This window comes from Nipponia nippon, unplaced genomic scaffold, assembly GCF_047370975.1.
Source record: "Nipponia nippon isolate SJK-2023a ecotype South Korea unplaced genomic scaffold, ASM4737097v1 scaffold_3, whole genome shotgun sequence".
Lineage (NCBI taxonomy): Eukaryota > Metazoa > Chordata > Aves > Pelecaniformes > Threskiornithidae > Nipponia > Nipponia nippon.
In genome coordinates, this window is record NW_028262347.1 from 15,550,264 (window position 1) to 15,565,841 (window position 15,578).

At 38.4% G+C, this 15,578-nt stretch overlaps 1 protein-coding gene across 14 annotated transcripts in view; it reads right to left on the reverse strand.

Annotated features, from left to right (window-relative positions):
- The window catches only part of ATXN7L1 (ataxin 7 like 1), a 122,433-nt gene that overhangs the window by 2,212 nt on the left and 104,643 nt on the right, over nucleotides 1-15,578 (reverse strand). For 12 of the 14 annotated variants that reach the window (XR_015706208.1, XR_015706204.1, XR_015706207.1 and 9 more), the window contains 3 exons: nucleotides 14,817-14,938; nucleotides 10,709-11,657; nucleotides 6,435-6,509 (listed from right to left, as the gene is read on the reverse strand). Coding sequence is in view for 6 of the 14 variants with exons in the window: in XM_087763971.1 (XP_087620097.1) it covers nucleotides 6,435-6,509; nucleotides 10,709-11,657; nucleotides 14,817-14,938 (1,146 nt within the window). In the remaining 8 variants the exon portion in view is untranslated. Of the gene's footprint in view, nucleotides 1-18; nucleotides 3,604-6,434; nucleotides 6,510-10,708; nucleotides 11,658-14,816; nucleotides 14,939-15,578 lie in introns of those variants that run through there. The other 2 variants (XM_087763970.1, XM_087763969.1) reach the window with 2 other exon arrangements.

A 15,578-nucleotide genomic window follows, 5' to 3' on the forward strand; every position in this document is an offset into this window, starting at 1 on the left:
ACCAATGAACAATTTAAGTCTCATTGGATCTGTAACTGGAACAGGCTTTACGCAGAACAAGAATCTTAACGCCTAGATAAAAGTTGCATTTTTAGTATTAACAATGATAAAAAGACTGGTTATAAATTCGTACTGCCCACTGAAGTGAGAATTCCTAAATCTAGCAGCTCAAGCAAAGTTAATTCTTACACTGACAAGGAATGAGAAAATGCATTCAGCTAAGCAAAGGAATTTTAAAATGATTTATCAGGGCAAAAACCTCAGTAGCTGATTGTCACACGTGTCCTGACATGCAAATACAGAAATATTTTAGACACGAATGCCAACAATAATCCCAGAGCAATCCAGCCCTGTACAGAGCGCTGGGCAGATCTTTCGAACTACCGGTGGAGCTCCCAGTGCTGGCTCTCTGCACAGGGTGCTTCAGCCTCGGGGAAGAAAAAGGGCAGCCTTGCAATACGTAGCATTTTTGCTTTGCAAAGACAAATCATGACAAAACCCATCTGTTTCTTACAAACATATAAATTATTTTATTTACAAAGCCATGTTACAAAAAAAAATAATAATAATAAAGCAAAAAAACAAAAAATACAATCGCTCACTAGAGAATATCTCCAGGCCCGGTGTTGAACCATGGCAGTATCAATCAGATACATGTTTGTTCTGTTTTTCCTTTTTTAAACTGTAAGCCATAGAATTTACTATTTACACCTACTTTAGACATTTATTCTGCTTACAATTATCACAAGCATGGAATGAATTCTATTTGATACTGCTAATACATAAAGGTGCAGGACAAAGAATGAAAATACTTAGTGTTACAAAATATGGATTGTAGAAAAGAAATTGGCTGTACAAGTATGGCATTTTTTTTTCTTAGAATGATTGGACATGCTTTCTTCAAAAGTCTTCTGGAAAAGGTTCTAAAATCTGTAGTAGGAAAGCACAATATAGCAGGTGCAAATTCATTTCTGTGCAACAACAGTTATTTAATATATCCCATGACTGACCAGCTATGCAAAACCCACAGAGTTTTGTTAAAGTGCCATGGGTCAACAGCATAACAAAATATAAGGTGTAAATAGAAAAATTTCTTTTTTTCTTCTTTTTTTTAAAACAATAGTTCACTGAGAATCAGCAATAATAGAATATGCTGTATAAACTATTCTCTACAAAGGTCGATCAGCACTATTTACAATTGTTACATCGATACAAAAGAAGGCATACAAGTTATCCAAGTCGCTTTTTATGGCTGACAGGCCTATGCATTGCGTATGTGTAACAACCAAAGCTTCTGAGCCTCTATTGCTGGAAACAAATCACAAGATTTTCAGGCAAATGGGGAAGAAAAAGAACTACCGACTGAATGCTACACTAATAATGCATTATAGGCTGGTCCAGTTTGTATCCTTTTTTTTCAAATGTTTACTTCCATTTCACTTTTCAGGCTGAAATTTTTGATACAGGTAATTAAATAATGATTCTTTGATGAGGAAAGAACACTGTGGGATTTACTCGGTGCTTAACTTTCCTGAAATGCTGTCAGGTGTAAGCCAGTTGAAAAAAAAATTTAAGCAGCATTCAAAGGACAGGCTCCATATTCCAGCTTTCCAATTAAAAGATGCATGGAAAGAGCTAAAGCTTCCTAAAACTACAAAATTGCTCCTTCAGTCATTGATTAGCATTATTTCTCAGAAGCAACCACTGAATCTCACAACCACTGTTTTCCCTCAACAACTAGAAATAGCAGTTCATTGATTACAGAGGATGACTTTGTTACTGAGATTTTTAAACTCCTGCAGTTTTATAACTCAAAATAAATTAAAAAAATCAACATAGCACTGCTCCTAAAACTGAACAAGACAAAAATTGTGCAAAAATAACAAAGATATGTACACATTTTTCAGTCTGAAGAAATGTACAATAAAAACATAATTCAAAGAACATTTTAAAAATATAAACATTGCTTAAACTTTCCTAAGTTTCATACTGTTTCTGAAACTATACCGGTCAGTTAGCTCTGAAGTATAGCAAAACATAAATTATTACAAAATTAACACTATAAAAATTTATTTTAAGAATATTTCTAAACTTTTTTCAAAGGGTCTAGCCTTGTTTATAATTGCTTAAACATTTTTAGTCTTAAAATTTGCCTTAAGCCTTCTTTTTTTAAAAAAGAAAGTAGTAATAATCTCCCTATTTGCAGTCTCTCGCCTTTCCCCAAGATGTAAATAAACCAGCATATAAGTGCACTTTTAACACTGTAGAAATAAAAATTAACTCCTCCGTACTATTGTTCCAGTACCTAGTATTGGCTTCCTGATTATAAAATCTATATTTTATTAAAAAATTATTCAGTAATCCTATAAGAAACACTGTCAGTGCAATTCTATTAATGCAAGCCAATCTGCCCAACTCCTGTCCCTGCAAACCCAAACTGTTAACTGACGTTATCAAGTGCTGTGATCTTAAGGGTCTGGAGATCCACCACGATACGGGGATTTTACCTCTTGAGCCCCTGATAACATTAGTGACAGTTTGGTGCAAAAATCCTCTATGCATTGATTGAAGTACAGATTCCTTAAGAGCCCGATCCTGGAAGAGGCTGAACACTCAGAACTCCCACTGAAATTATTAAATGCTGTAGGTACAGAGCACCAGTCAGGATTAGTCCCTAAAGTTGCAGTGCCCCAGCTGTTTGCAGATTACTAAGAAATGCACTCAATTTTTATCCATAGGACAAGCTTAAATACAGAATTACTGTAATTTTTCTTTAATGAAAAAATTTGGAGATCCTTTAAATAAATTCAAATCATGATCTGGATTTTTTTTTGGAATGTCCGCTGTGTTCTGGTAAGGAAACAAAGGGAGCATTGCAACGCTAACAGCTTTAAAAGGCATGAAACATAACCAAGCAGAACGCACAGATCAGTGGCAAATACAAGTGAAAAACTAAACAAATCACTATTACAGTTTTCTGTAAATTGAATTCTCTTTAAAACCACAAATTCATAAAAGGTTAAATCCATCTGCAGGACATAGAAAAGAAAAACCCTGTGGAGTAGGGCTGCTGAGAGCTAGAGATTATAGGCTGGTTCCTTTTCCTTGTTATGGAAGAGTCCTTATTCTACCAGTCCGGTTTGATGTCTTCTAAAAGAGAAACCAGAGCCAGGTTCAAAATCACAAAATGTCTTTCAGTACGTAACACTTCAATAACATCTGCGTCTGACAGAACTCAAAGCAGGAATTTATTTCATGTGCCTGAGCTACATTCCCTCCCTGGTTGCTGATTTCATTAAACCTTTAAGAAAAGGAACTGCTTTGACTAAACAGCCTATTGCCTTTTGGGACTGTCTGATTTTAGTAGGCTTTGGTGGATCGCATGTTCATTAACTTGGTGTATCATTACAAATAAAGAGCAGCAATTAGACGACAACTCTGAAGAATCTTTTCCTCTACACAGCATGTTTTCATGCACAAGGAATCCCCACACAGCATACACGTTGTCACCTTCCCTTAATAAAATGATCTAGTTACTCAGTATTTAAAAACCACCGCATACTGAGGTCTTGAAGTGTTAACACATTCAGGCACCTAAAAACACTATGAAGACAAAAACACTTGATTAGTTAGAAACCTAGCACAAGGATAAAATCTGGAGAAAACAAGCTTTTAATACATAATATGTATTAACAGGCACAAATAATTTGACTGTAAAACCACCATTCCATTAATGTTTGTTAAAAGCCAAGTAGGTTTTGTAGGGAAAAGTAGTATCTTTTCATTAAAGCGACAATAGTTGGAAAAACAGGCACGCTTTTACGTATACAAGCCCCTGTTCAGGTCTCAAACAGATGCAGCAACATTCAAATTAAACATGAATTGAGAACAATTTGTCTGAGTTTAACCTGACTGAGTTTAATGCGAGGGGAGAGAGCAGACAGGCCCACAACAGTTATCTTCGCAGGAGTACCTGAGAGTACACTGTCCTTCAGCAAACGCAGCAAGAAACTACGTAGAAAACTACCGGCGTGAAACCAAAAACAACCGCAGGGGACCTTTATCTCACGACTCAAAAATGGGAGACACCCAGCTATCGGTGGCAGGTGACATTCCCAGCGCTGCCGCGCGTCCGCTCAGCTCCGCCTGGGCACCTTCGGAAGGTGAGCGCGGGGTAGCGAGCTTTCTCAGCAGAACTGCACGCAAGCCACCGTAGGTTCAAACGAGACTGGGTTTGCAGCCTGCCACGATTCCCCGAATGGCTCCTTCTCACCCAGTCACGCAAACCCGTGTTGAGTTAAGGACCCCTCTCCCTTCTCTTGACGAACAACAATCTTCTCCTCCCTTCTCAGGTTGCCTGACCAGGTAACACAGTAGAGGAAGCCCAGAGCTACTGCTCTATGCTCACATTTAGCTTGACAGCTGCAATTCTGCTTCAAACTGCATTGCTGACAGTACAGTCAGCAGTTGTGACTTGTATTCCTGAAAACTTGCCTGGTTTTTCCAACTATAAATGCCAGCGTATAGCAGAGATTGTCTCCGCCTACAGACCCTGCTTCACTTGGGCCCCCTGGCTATCATGGTTATAGCACCACCACCATTAAAAACAAGGGAGCTGAGGTTCCCCCAGTAATATCTTTACTGCCACAGCAGATACTTGCAGATCCACTTATTGTGACCTAATTAATAACACCTTTATAAAGAAAGATTATAGCACAGTTTATGACTAAAATTTTATTTAGAGACTATTCAGTTGCTAGATTGGAGATGAAAGCTGTCAGCAAAGCAGCTCAGATTTATTTTGACAGTGACAAGCATTCATTAGATGGATAATCATTATTCATGGTTCCAAACACTAAAATCCTGTGTTAGAGTTAAAAAAAAAAAAAAAAGTGTAACAAAACTTAATACAGCTTTATTTTCTTTTGTATTTGTATTCTGAGCTTCATATTCAACTACCAAACTGACAGAAACATATTTTTAACAATAAAGAGTTTGTGGGGCTTAAAACAAGCAAGCACTTCTATTTTTGATAAAGTTACGGAAACAGGCAGCTGAAAAGCTCCGCAATAGCCTCTGTTTACATAAGGCTGCCAGAAAATTCATGTTTTGTATTGTTAGGTTTTCCCCACGGGATCTAGACAACCGATCCCAACAAGCTCAGCTCCTCAGGTAGTGTGTGTTTTGTAGTGACACAGGAGCAGGAGGTTGAAGCAAAAACAATTCTGCACTTCAGAGCGGCTTTATGCCATGTTTGTTACTGGCAGCTGGAGGACAGTGTCTCACACAGCAAAATGCCAGCCCTTAGAAGTACAAAGAAACTTTCCACTTTTTTCCCTTCAGAGTAGTTCTTCCATACATATGCTGCTTTGCATTCAGCACCAAGAGAAAAAAAAATAATTTACCGTTTGGCAGTTCCTCTCAAGACGCGAGTGATTCAGAATATTTTTAATGGGGATACAGTTGTGGGTTATCATTACTACAATCATTACTATTCTTTTGCTGTGTCTACACAGCAGAAACTAAGCAGCACATACATTTGGAGTAACTACTCCTGTATAATTTAGCCAGAATATGTAACAGAATTCTAAAATACTGATTGGTTGTACAGAAAAATCCTCTGGAATTTTTGTTTACTTGTGACTACACCTTGCTGAGGTGGGAAACCTTTTCATACCAAGGGTCTTGATAAACTACTCAACTTGGAGAGTCAAACAGTAGGGGTCATGTTAAAAAAATAAACTCATCTGTCAGTCCTCCAGACAGACGAGGGGTGGATCACAAGTGAAGAACCTATCCTCACAAAAACGCCGAGTTACAGAATTTAACATAATTACCTGACTAGTAGTCTGTGTGACAAACAGCTCTGGCGGGAGCGCTAAGGATTTCTCACGGTCTAAGAAGAATTCACATTTTTAGCTTAGTTACGCTTTTAGATTAGTTTCTCTGAATAGTCAAGTGCCCTGTCTTCTCTGTCCCGTTTCTTTTCTCCCTTTGCTGCTTTCACTTCTGGCCTATTTTTAAACGCTGTCCCTTCTGTGCCAGTTTGGGGACTCTGCTGTGCCATCTCGCTCAGCAGGGGAAGCTGGACAGAAAATACACATCAGCTTAGCTGGATCCGGCACAGACAGTTTCTGCTGCTGCTGAGTTTGTATCACCAAAGCAACAGCCCGTGAGCAGCACAGAAGCCAACCCGAGGCCTATTACAGGTGGTGAAAAACAAGCAGAAAACTTCTTATTCATAAATCTCAGAGGGGAAAATAGCTGGAAAAAAAAATTAAGTGAGAGGAGAAATCTAATATTAGTTCACCAAAAGACAGCTTCTATAAAGAACTGTATTCATAAGGAAATTGTATTTTAAGGTTATACAGTATAAAGTATTTCAAAACTGCTTAGAGACTACTTAAGTACGCTTCTTTTTTAAAGCAACTTACTTGTCTGTTGTGTACGGGGTTTGACGTACTCGAAGGACTGGATTGTGACAAAGCTACACTGCTATTTTTTCCAATCTGAAAGACAGTAATTGAGCGGTAGTGAGAGGCATATTTGTCAGCTGAACGCAGATGCTGGTAACGGCCTCCCCTTTCCTGTGTGAAGTGGCACTAATTGCTTGGCATTTGGAACACAGGTATTTTGCTATTGCAAAAGATACACTTCTTCAGATAGAATCGTAATGATCTCTCAGCACCTGTATACTTTAAATAAACTCTTAAAAGGCACATAAATACTATTACAGGTCAGAAAACAACACAAGAAACAGTTACCAGGGGAATACAGATTGTAAACCCCCACCTCTCTAGACCGAAGTACTAGTTTCTCTGGTTACTGGAGTCACTTAGTGCAGCCAGTCAGCAACTGAGAGAGCACAGAGTGCTCAAGGTCACAGACTCCTCCCCAGTGGACCTTCCCCACTCCCGGGGCGTTTAAAGCAAGTAGCCAATCACCACAGCATGCCCTAAGTTATTCTGTTTTCTTCCATATAGAGTCTTCATTTATTATTGCTCAATAAAGCAAATATTAACCAGAAGAATCAAACTCCAGAGGTTTAAATTTACAATTGTATCAATTTACCGCATCAGAGTATTTCTTCGGGAATGAGTGCAAATCGATAGTACACTTACACACATTTTCAAAGTACTTAGTTAAAATATTGCCATATTCAACCTGCGTATTTCAATGCTTGAGATGACGGCACTCTGCAAGAGCAGTCTGTCTGAGGTTTTTCTACAATGACCCGTAAACATAGCGTAGATATTTCTGTTGCGATACAATAGGGGAGACAGCTGTTGAGTCAGAGAAGCAGCTCCTCAGGGGGTACAGGGCTTATAAAAATTAACCATGGACACCTGCCTGCAAATGGCAGGTGACGGGATTTCGCATAGTTATTCACAAGGGCACTGGACTTCAAGTAACGTCAACTTCCATCATTTGATGGAGAGGTAGCAAGGACCCGTCTTCTGAACAGTGAGAAATGCAGTTGCAAGTTGCTCACTGAAGAGATGGGACTGCGGCACTGGCTGGCAGGGTCTTCACCAACATCCTCGTTTTCTCCTTCCCTTCTGCAACATCGTTTGTTATTTTGCCCTTTCACGTACATAGTGTAAGGCAGCCTTTGTCTCCCTCTCCCTATCTGCCCTTTCTCACAGTGACTGTTTAGAACAGCGTTCTCCATTCACATTCTATCCCGAAGAGATGTTTGAAGTTTTTATTTACAGCCAATTCTGAAGGCAGCTCCCATGGGGCACAAAGATCAAAAGGGGAGGCCTCCGCCTATCCTCTTCCCTTTCGCTCGTTCTGCACGCCACAGCTGTTCTGCTCTAGGTAGTAACGCGCCACGTCAAGCTTTTCTTCAACGTACAAATCTTGACTAAAGATACACAACCTTGCAAAATCTTTCCTATCTGTTCAGAGCACCATGACAAACCTTTCTTCTCTACATCCACCGTTATAATATTCATAAAATCCTTTCATAACACAATACATGTCCGTCTTTTAAATGGAAAAATAGCCACTAAGAAATCAACTTGCTGCGATCCTGGAATCATGAAGGGGAACATTACACCTCTTATCACACATTATTACTTATATTATCATGTTACACCTCATCTATTACAGACAAAGCAGCACCGGGGTCGGCTTCGAGCTGCTTTACCATCCTGTCTTCACTCAGAGCTGGAAGGGCAGCGCCCAGGACAGAAGGGTAATGCAGGCAGGCCAAACAGTTCCAGCACTCCGTGAAAACAGGAAAGAAAGATTCCCAGTTGTGTTGGGTCTTTAACGATGGGAACACCATTTCACAAGGATCAGGGTGAGGCCAGGACTTCAGTCCCTTTTTTCTTTTAAAAATAAAGTATACTTCAAAACCCAATGGTTAACACTTTCAGTTGCTACCTACCCAGGCCAGACTTGAATTAAATTAGAAAAAAACCACCTGAGCCTATCACCGCTCACGTGAGCTTTTTTCTGTGTTCTTAGTCTCTTAATTTAATTTGCCCAATTACATCAGGGAACAGGAGGAAGATTTTAAGTAATACTGGGATTTTTTTTGGTGGTATTTTTACTGTGATTGCATTTCTAGAAAACAGCAAGTCAAAACAGCAGAGCTTAAAAGTGATTTCAAGTGTTGTATTCTCCAGAGTTTTAATATTCACATGTAGAGTACGTAATATTATTGACCCATATGCTTAAGTGGGTACAAATTTCATTTATTTATAGCACAAATAAACAGTAGGAAATGTCTATTTTGTTATCGCATACAATTCAGTATCATTGTCGCAAAGACAGTTAGCTGCCAGCCAGACATCTGAAATACAATCAACTCCACTTTCCCTCCTATTTTTGATTACTAGTGTAGCTCCAAAGACCAGCAATATAAGATGAAAGTGTGACCAGCTTTTACATATAGACACACACATATACGCATGTATACAAATATATGTGTATGCACCTGTACATGTATATAAAAACATTATGTTTAAAAATCTGTATATCATTACACTCATTACATATATTTAAGTTTTTACTTAAGGAAAAATTATTAGTATTACTCACATATTTACAAATATTCAGAAAAGACCTCTAACTTGATTCTTTATGGTTTATTTACTTCCATTACTGTGCAACATGCTGAAATACATGACAAACTGCAAGAGGAATGTCCCACAGGAACAGATGTAATCACGAGGGGAGGCAGAATTTGACCTCAGAACCTCCTGCGTGTATCTGTAAGACTTCCTCAGACTGCACTAGCTACAGATACAGTCTATGTACTGTGAAAAGAGGAAACAACCCATTTCCTACTACCAATGTTTGTACCAAAATAACAATTTGTACTTACTCTTTCTTCCCAGGTGAGACAGTATATCTCAGGGTAATTTAATCTTTTTGGGCACAAACATATTTCAGAGATCAGGTGTGTGACAGAATGAAGAATTTACAGCATCCTCCACTGACTTCAGTGACTTAAAGATTAGTTCTGATTGCAGGACACATTTAAAAGGCTTAAAATAGAAAGACAATGCCACTACACATTTTGAAAAGCCAAACAAATAATCTCAGTTGCACCTCTGCTGGAAGCAGGGAAGAGAAAATATACCTGCTAAGCCATTCTTTGAGACCTTCATTCTGTCTGCTGTAATAGTTATAGAATTCCATTATTCCCTTCTTCACTCCCATTTCTGTCTGCTATTACTTATGGATTGCCTTGCCTGAGACCTTACCCTCTTCACTTCCAAATTCCATTTTATGCACAATATCCTTAGGAAATGAGAGTTTCACAGCAGTTCAGAAACAAAAAAAATCTCCTACGCTACCTCCTCCAGATTTTCCGAGGTATTCTATTTTCTATGGTGTTGTCTTCCAGAGGCCAGGGCCAAGCTTTCTTTTCTGTGCACTGCACAGCACTGGACATGGCAGCAGAATGAAACAGTAGATCATTCTAAAGATTGTATCAGCAGTTTTTCCACCAACTTTTACTTCAGATATACTTTTGTCCTTATACAGCATCATTGAAAGAGAAGGCAAAGCTCTATTGCTGGTGACAATGAAGTAAGAGCGTGTAACCTTATCTGTTCCACTGAGCTCAATATTCTGAACACATGCACACTAAAAAAGGTAACCAAATGGCCACTAAAGGTCACCTGGTTAAGATCCCAAATTCTTAATTTTTCCAGTTTCAAACAGGAAATAGCACCTGAGGTCAGGCATCTCAGACTCTCCCCACAGGGAAAGGTAGATGCAAAGCGTTTTACTGAAGGGACATGAGGGGACTTGCATAACATTAAAAGATGAATCAGCAACAAGTTTGGGAAAAGAAAGAAACAGAAATGCTGGCTCTTATCTTCCTGTTTTAATGACACAATTTATTTTAGAGATGAGAATTAAGATTCGAAATTAATTTCTAAAAATTATTTATCCCTTCTGGACATTGAATTTTATTTTTAAAGATACAAATGGCTACTTTATTAATTGAATAAAAAAATCTCATAGACTATTTTTTAAAAGTATATATATATTTTTTTAACTCTCAAAGCGTCTTTCTATGATTGGTACAAAACAAATACAAATATGTTTCTGTATTAAACTAGAAAGTAAGTCGTGTGATGAAAAACAATCTGGAGCAAACACAGTATTTTCTTTTCAGAATGCATGGAATATTTCAAGTAAGTCAGACATGACCTGCAAAAAAATAACTGGAAGAGTCCCTTACCTGCCGAGAGATGGAGCTGCTTGTAGGATCTGGCACCGCAGAAATAAGGTTGGCAGTGCTCTTTCTATGAACACTATTCATCCCAGGCATTTTAGTGATTTTACAGGCTTTGCTACTAGAACTAGAGTTTTTACGTTTTTTTCCTTCTGATTTGTCGAAAGAAAGGGGTAGAGAAGACACTGCATTATGTGCTCCCAGGGAGTGGTCCCCCGAGTGGTGCACAAGAGAAGATACAGACAGATTAGAGGAGTCAATACTGCTTACTACCATGCTCATGTGTTTCACTGAGTCTGTTGAACTACTTGACAATGAAGTCCGTCCTGAGGGCTCCGATTTGGCACTGAGTGGGCTTGTTCCGTTATTTGTATTGTGCACAGACATACTGTTATAGGAAGATGTAGCCTGATAGGAGTTCAAAGTTGAACTGGGGTTCAGGACACAGTTCTTTTTGTGGGACCCTGAAAATGAAGACGAGGAAGATGTCTGCAAAGATAATGAGGACGATGAGGACGATGACGACTGCGGCTTTTTCTTTTTGTTACTTGAAGACTCATCACTCCGAGATGACAGGTCTTTCACTTTTGAGGATTTGCTGGTTTTTGTTTTGGATGGCTTGTGGGATGGGGAAGGGATGACTGCTGGCACTGGTGACACAGCTGATGGCGCCTTAAAAGTTGAGTCCATGATACTTAGGCTTGCAGCCACGTGAGGAAAAGCTGTAGTGTGTGACATAATGGAATTCGTATCTGACGTCGTCACAAAGGCTGCATTTGATAACATGGCTGATGTCATTATGTAAGAAGAAGAAGTGATTCTCGAACTGATTGGTGTTGAAGGAATATACACCGCACTGGGGTTGCTGAAAGGCTGCAAGACTGATGCTGGAAAAGGAGTGGAGACATGTGCTGCTGGAGAAGGCATGGGACTATCTGCCGCAGGAGGAATTTTCCTAAATAGAGAAGGGGAAAAAAAGGAAAAAGAAAGTTTTAGATACCTAAAAGATTCCATCTGAACAATGCAGATAGGAAATGACTTCTGGGAAGGACCAACTTATTAAAAAAGGCAAACCTAGTTCATTCTAATTTTGATTCCTATTCTACCAATCACGTATATTTTAATAGTCACAGTTCAAAATCAGCTCTGCATTCTACAACAGCTTAAAAATGCTTTTACTTCTGAGTTTTTTCCCCTCTTTTTAAACTTGCAATTCCATTATGAGGTTCTTTGGGATTGAATACAAACAACAACACCTAAAACCACGTGTGTTTTAATATTGTAAGGATTCAGGAAAGCTGGGTCATGAAGTATAGTTTCCTAAAAATTAATTTTGAAATGAGGCACGTTAAATCTGTGAAGGCAGCAAAGACCTAACAAAAGACGATTAGGTAAAGAGCTATGCAGCTTAATTTTCCCTAGACAATTCTGTCGTAGCCCATGAGCCCTAAACTAGGTAACTCTGTTAAACCAGACCTGAGCTCTACTTCAGCACGAGTGCCCCATGTAGCAATTAAGTGCATAGTGTTACAATTTAATCACTTTAATACAAATTTAATTTCCTTTTTTCCTCTCCTATTTTACCAAACAATTAAAAAATGCAAATAAAATGGCTGATGGTGGGATTTATAAACATTCTAGTCACCATGTTTCATTCATTGCATGTGTTTTGCTTAGAAGTTCAAGTCGTGGAACAGTTTCAGTATCAACCTAAACTCACAGGTTAGATTTCATGAGGGCAGTAAATGAGCCAGTTTGGGGGTCTGCGAAGCACTTAATCACGGAGCTTAAAGAGGAAAGGAGGAAAGCTCATCCCTTTCCCAAGGTAGTGCCGTTCCCAACAGCTCATCTGAGAGCTGGTTAGACAGGATTAACTAGGTAAGGTATTGATTAATTTCACTGATATTGAAAAATTGTCAGAGTATTAAACAATGTTTGATAAGCTTGATATCTAGTTGAATAATATTCTGAGAATAAAATTTAATAATATTACCTGTGAAATTAGTAGAATGTATTCAACTTCCTTTCTGTTCAGCCACCGTCTTCTATTATTTTATCTAGTCCCAGTGTTAACAAAGAAGCAGACTTCCATAATGTCTCTTGGAAAATTATCATGTCAGCTTTTCTCATTATTTAGACTAAAATTTAATTCACAGTTTAATCCTATTTCTCTTTGTTAAGAAGCTGTACATCACCATAAGTCTGCCCTTGTTATCCTCACTACTGGCACCTTTTCAGTTTTTAAAGGCTTACTCTTGCCCTCAAAGAAGCATGATAAAAGAGCAGCACTGGGTGTGCTGTTTTATCATAAATCAAATCCTAATTACAAGTGTTCTCTCCTGGTATTCTTCCTATGGAGACTGTCAGACAGAACACTGTTTATGGCACAGTTACCTAAGGGATTACATACAGTCCATGCAGCCAGAAATGAGGAAGTCCTACTGCCTGGGACTTGCTACACGAACAAAGCTGCTTATCAGATCCTTTCCTCAGTTTATTTTTAAAGAAGGGCCAATAATTCTTACCCACCTTTGTAAAGTACTTTGAGAACTAGGGATAAAAAGTACTTTGTGTCATTATCGTTCTCAAAATACGGCCTTGTATCCCTTTACCCATTGTCTCAGCTGGATGAGCCACAGCTACAGAGCTGCACTAGCACTGGCTATAAAATTACAGCTTTACGCATACCCCTGCTTGGGGAAGGCAGGAAAAGATCGGTCCAGAGGAGGGCTGAGGACAACAGAACACAATAGGGGTTAAGCACTGTGAGCTTCCTGTGTTATACAGACAAGTAAGTGCGGATGGAATTCATTAAAATATTAGAGATTACATAAACAGCTAGAATTTGGGAAAACATTTACAATTGGATTTAGTGGGAGCAGGATGAGGCCTGTTTACTTCTTGTATCATATAACTACTACAGAGGTTATTTTTGTTTCTCATGATAGTAGTGGTACTAGTGACACATTTTCTCAGATGCCTGGGTATCTTTTCTCCTGACAAACAAAGCCAATAGATAACAAGTTTTAATCTTCCTGTTTAAGGAAACCAAATTAGTTTTATTTGTGGAAGGTGACAGACACTAGTTGACAGCCAAATTTACAAAGTAGAAGAGAGGAACGCTTTGCAGATCAAGCGTGATCTGTCTCCAAACAGACATGAAACTGGCCCTTTTATGGCAAACCCAACCATTTCCAAACTATGTCTCCCAGCACAGTAGCACTGTTACCATCAAGTTACCAGGTTAGTCAGACAGGCCAAGCTTTAGTGTTTCAAAAATATATTTAAATAAAAATCAAACCTTGTTTATCTAATGGCTGGCATCCAATGAATATAACACAGTCCTGATAATAAATAGTGACATGAAACACTGCACTTAGTGTCATTACATTGGAAGAAGAACGCATGTTCTGTAGCAGAATACCCCCAAAAAATCAATCCTATCTGCAGATGCCATGAGCTTTTCAAATATTTATTTTTTAAAAAAGAATTAGCATCTTCCTTAGAAGTGCAGTCTATTTTAATGTATCTGTGTAGCCAAAGCCTGTAGTGCTTGGAACCTGCATACGTGATATAGAGGTGCTTCAATAGTGAGTAATAATCGGATTTTTAAGAACCCAAAGCCAGTAAGGGCAATATGGATTAAAAAAGTATCATATTCCACCTTATGCACAGGCAAATGTGTACTGAGTTCCTTACCTTACAACACATGAGTCTTACAGAGCAAAGTCTGAATGGGTGATACGGGTGCATGATACAGGTATAAAAATCTAGGGAAAATCTAACCCGTGTGTTATACAACAATATGATATCAACTCAGGAAACACTGAGCTTTAATGCTTTTAAGTAATGTTAACAGAACTACTGAATTATTCCTCCCCAGATTCGAGGGACTAAAAAAAGTGCTAAACCTGACAGAAATTTACATCAGAATAGGAGATTGTTCTGTTGTGCTGCATATTCCTTAACGAAGAAGAGAAAATTTGTACTCATATCACTGCTATGCCTTAATACAGAGGTAATTTTACAGACGCTTCCCATGGAGTGTTTAATTTGGAAGTTTTACAGAATTAAAAATGTTAAAGTACCCACCAAGTGTAAAAATCCCACTTACTTCCACATCTGTGAGTTCAAGTGTTTTTCTACCATGGAGTTTAGTGCGAATCGAAAATGGTCCCATCTTCTGTCAAAGACATAGTACCCTCTTCCCATTAAGCGACTGCCATATGAACAAAACTGAAAGAAAAGATATTTCAACGTCGTTTATAAAAACATATTTCTACATTATAAAATAATTATCACTTACAGGTCAAGGAACACCTTTGTAATTTGTATCATGCACATAAAACACCTTTAAAAAGGTGTTTTTCACTATCTGCAGCATAAATACTTTTTGCATGATATATGAAATACGTGCATAATGTTTCAACTTAGTGTAAAGTACACTTTATACTTCACTAACAAGTCACTTTAGTATCAGGTACCTATGTGAGACAGGGAAAGAACAGAAATACCGAGGTACTGTTAAGGAAGCAATTCTGGCTAATAATACTCTTACTGCCTCAGAATGACAGTTACACCGTTCTGTGCACATTACATCTTTTAACTGTGTAACAGGAATAAAAATATAACTGAAGAGGAAAAAGGTGCAATGGGAGCATCTTTAGTATCAATTTAATAAACAAACAAACCAGTGACATTTCAGTAGAAAAATAAATTATCGTCCATGGCATCTGCGCTACAACAGAGCATCGGATGCACTCTTCACAGTGTATGAAAATCATCTAGAAGAGCAGTAAATATTTTGAGAATTCTGCAGAGCTCAGGAGTATTTGCACCGCTTCCTCTGGAGAACTTCCTGAAAAGTCCTACTACA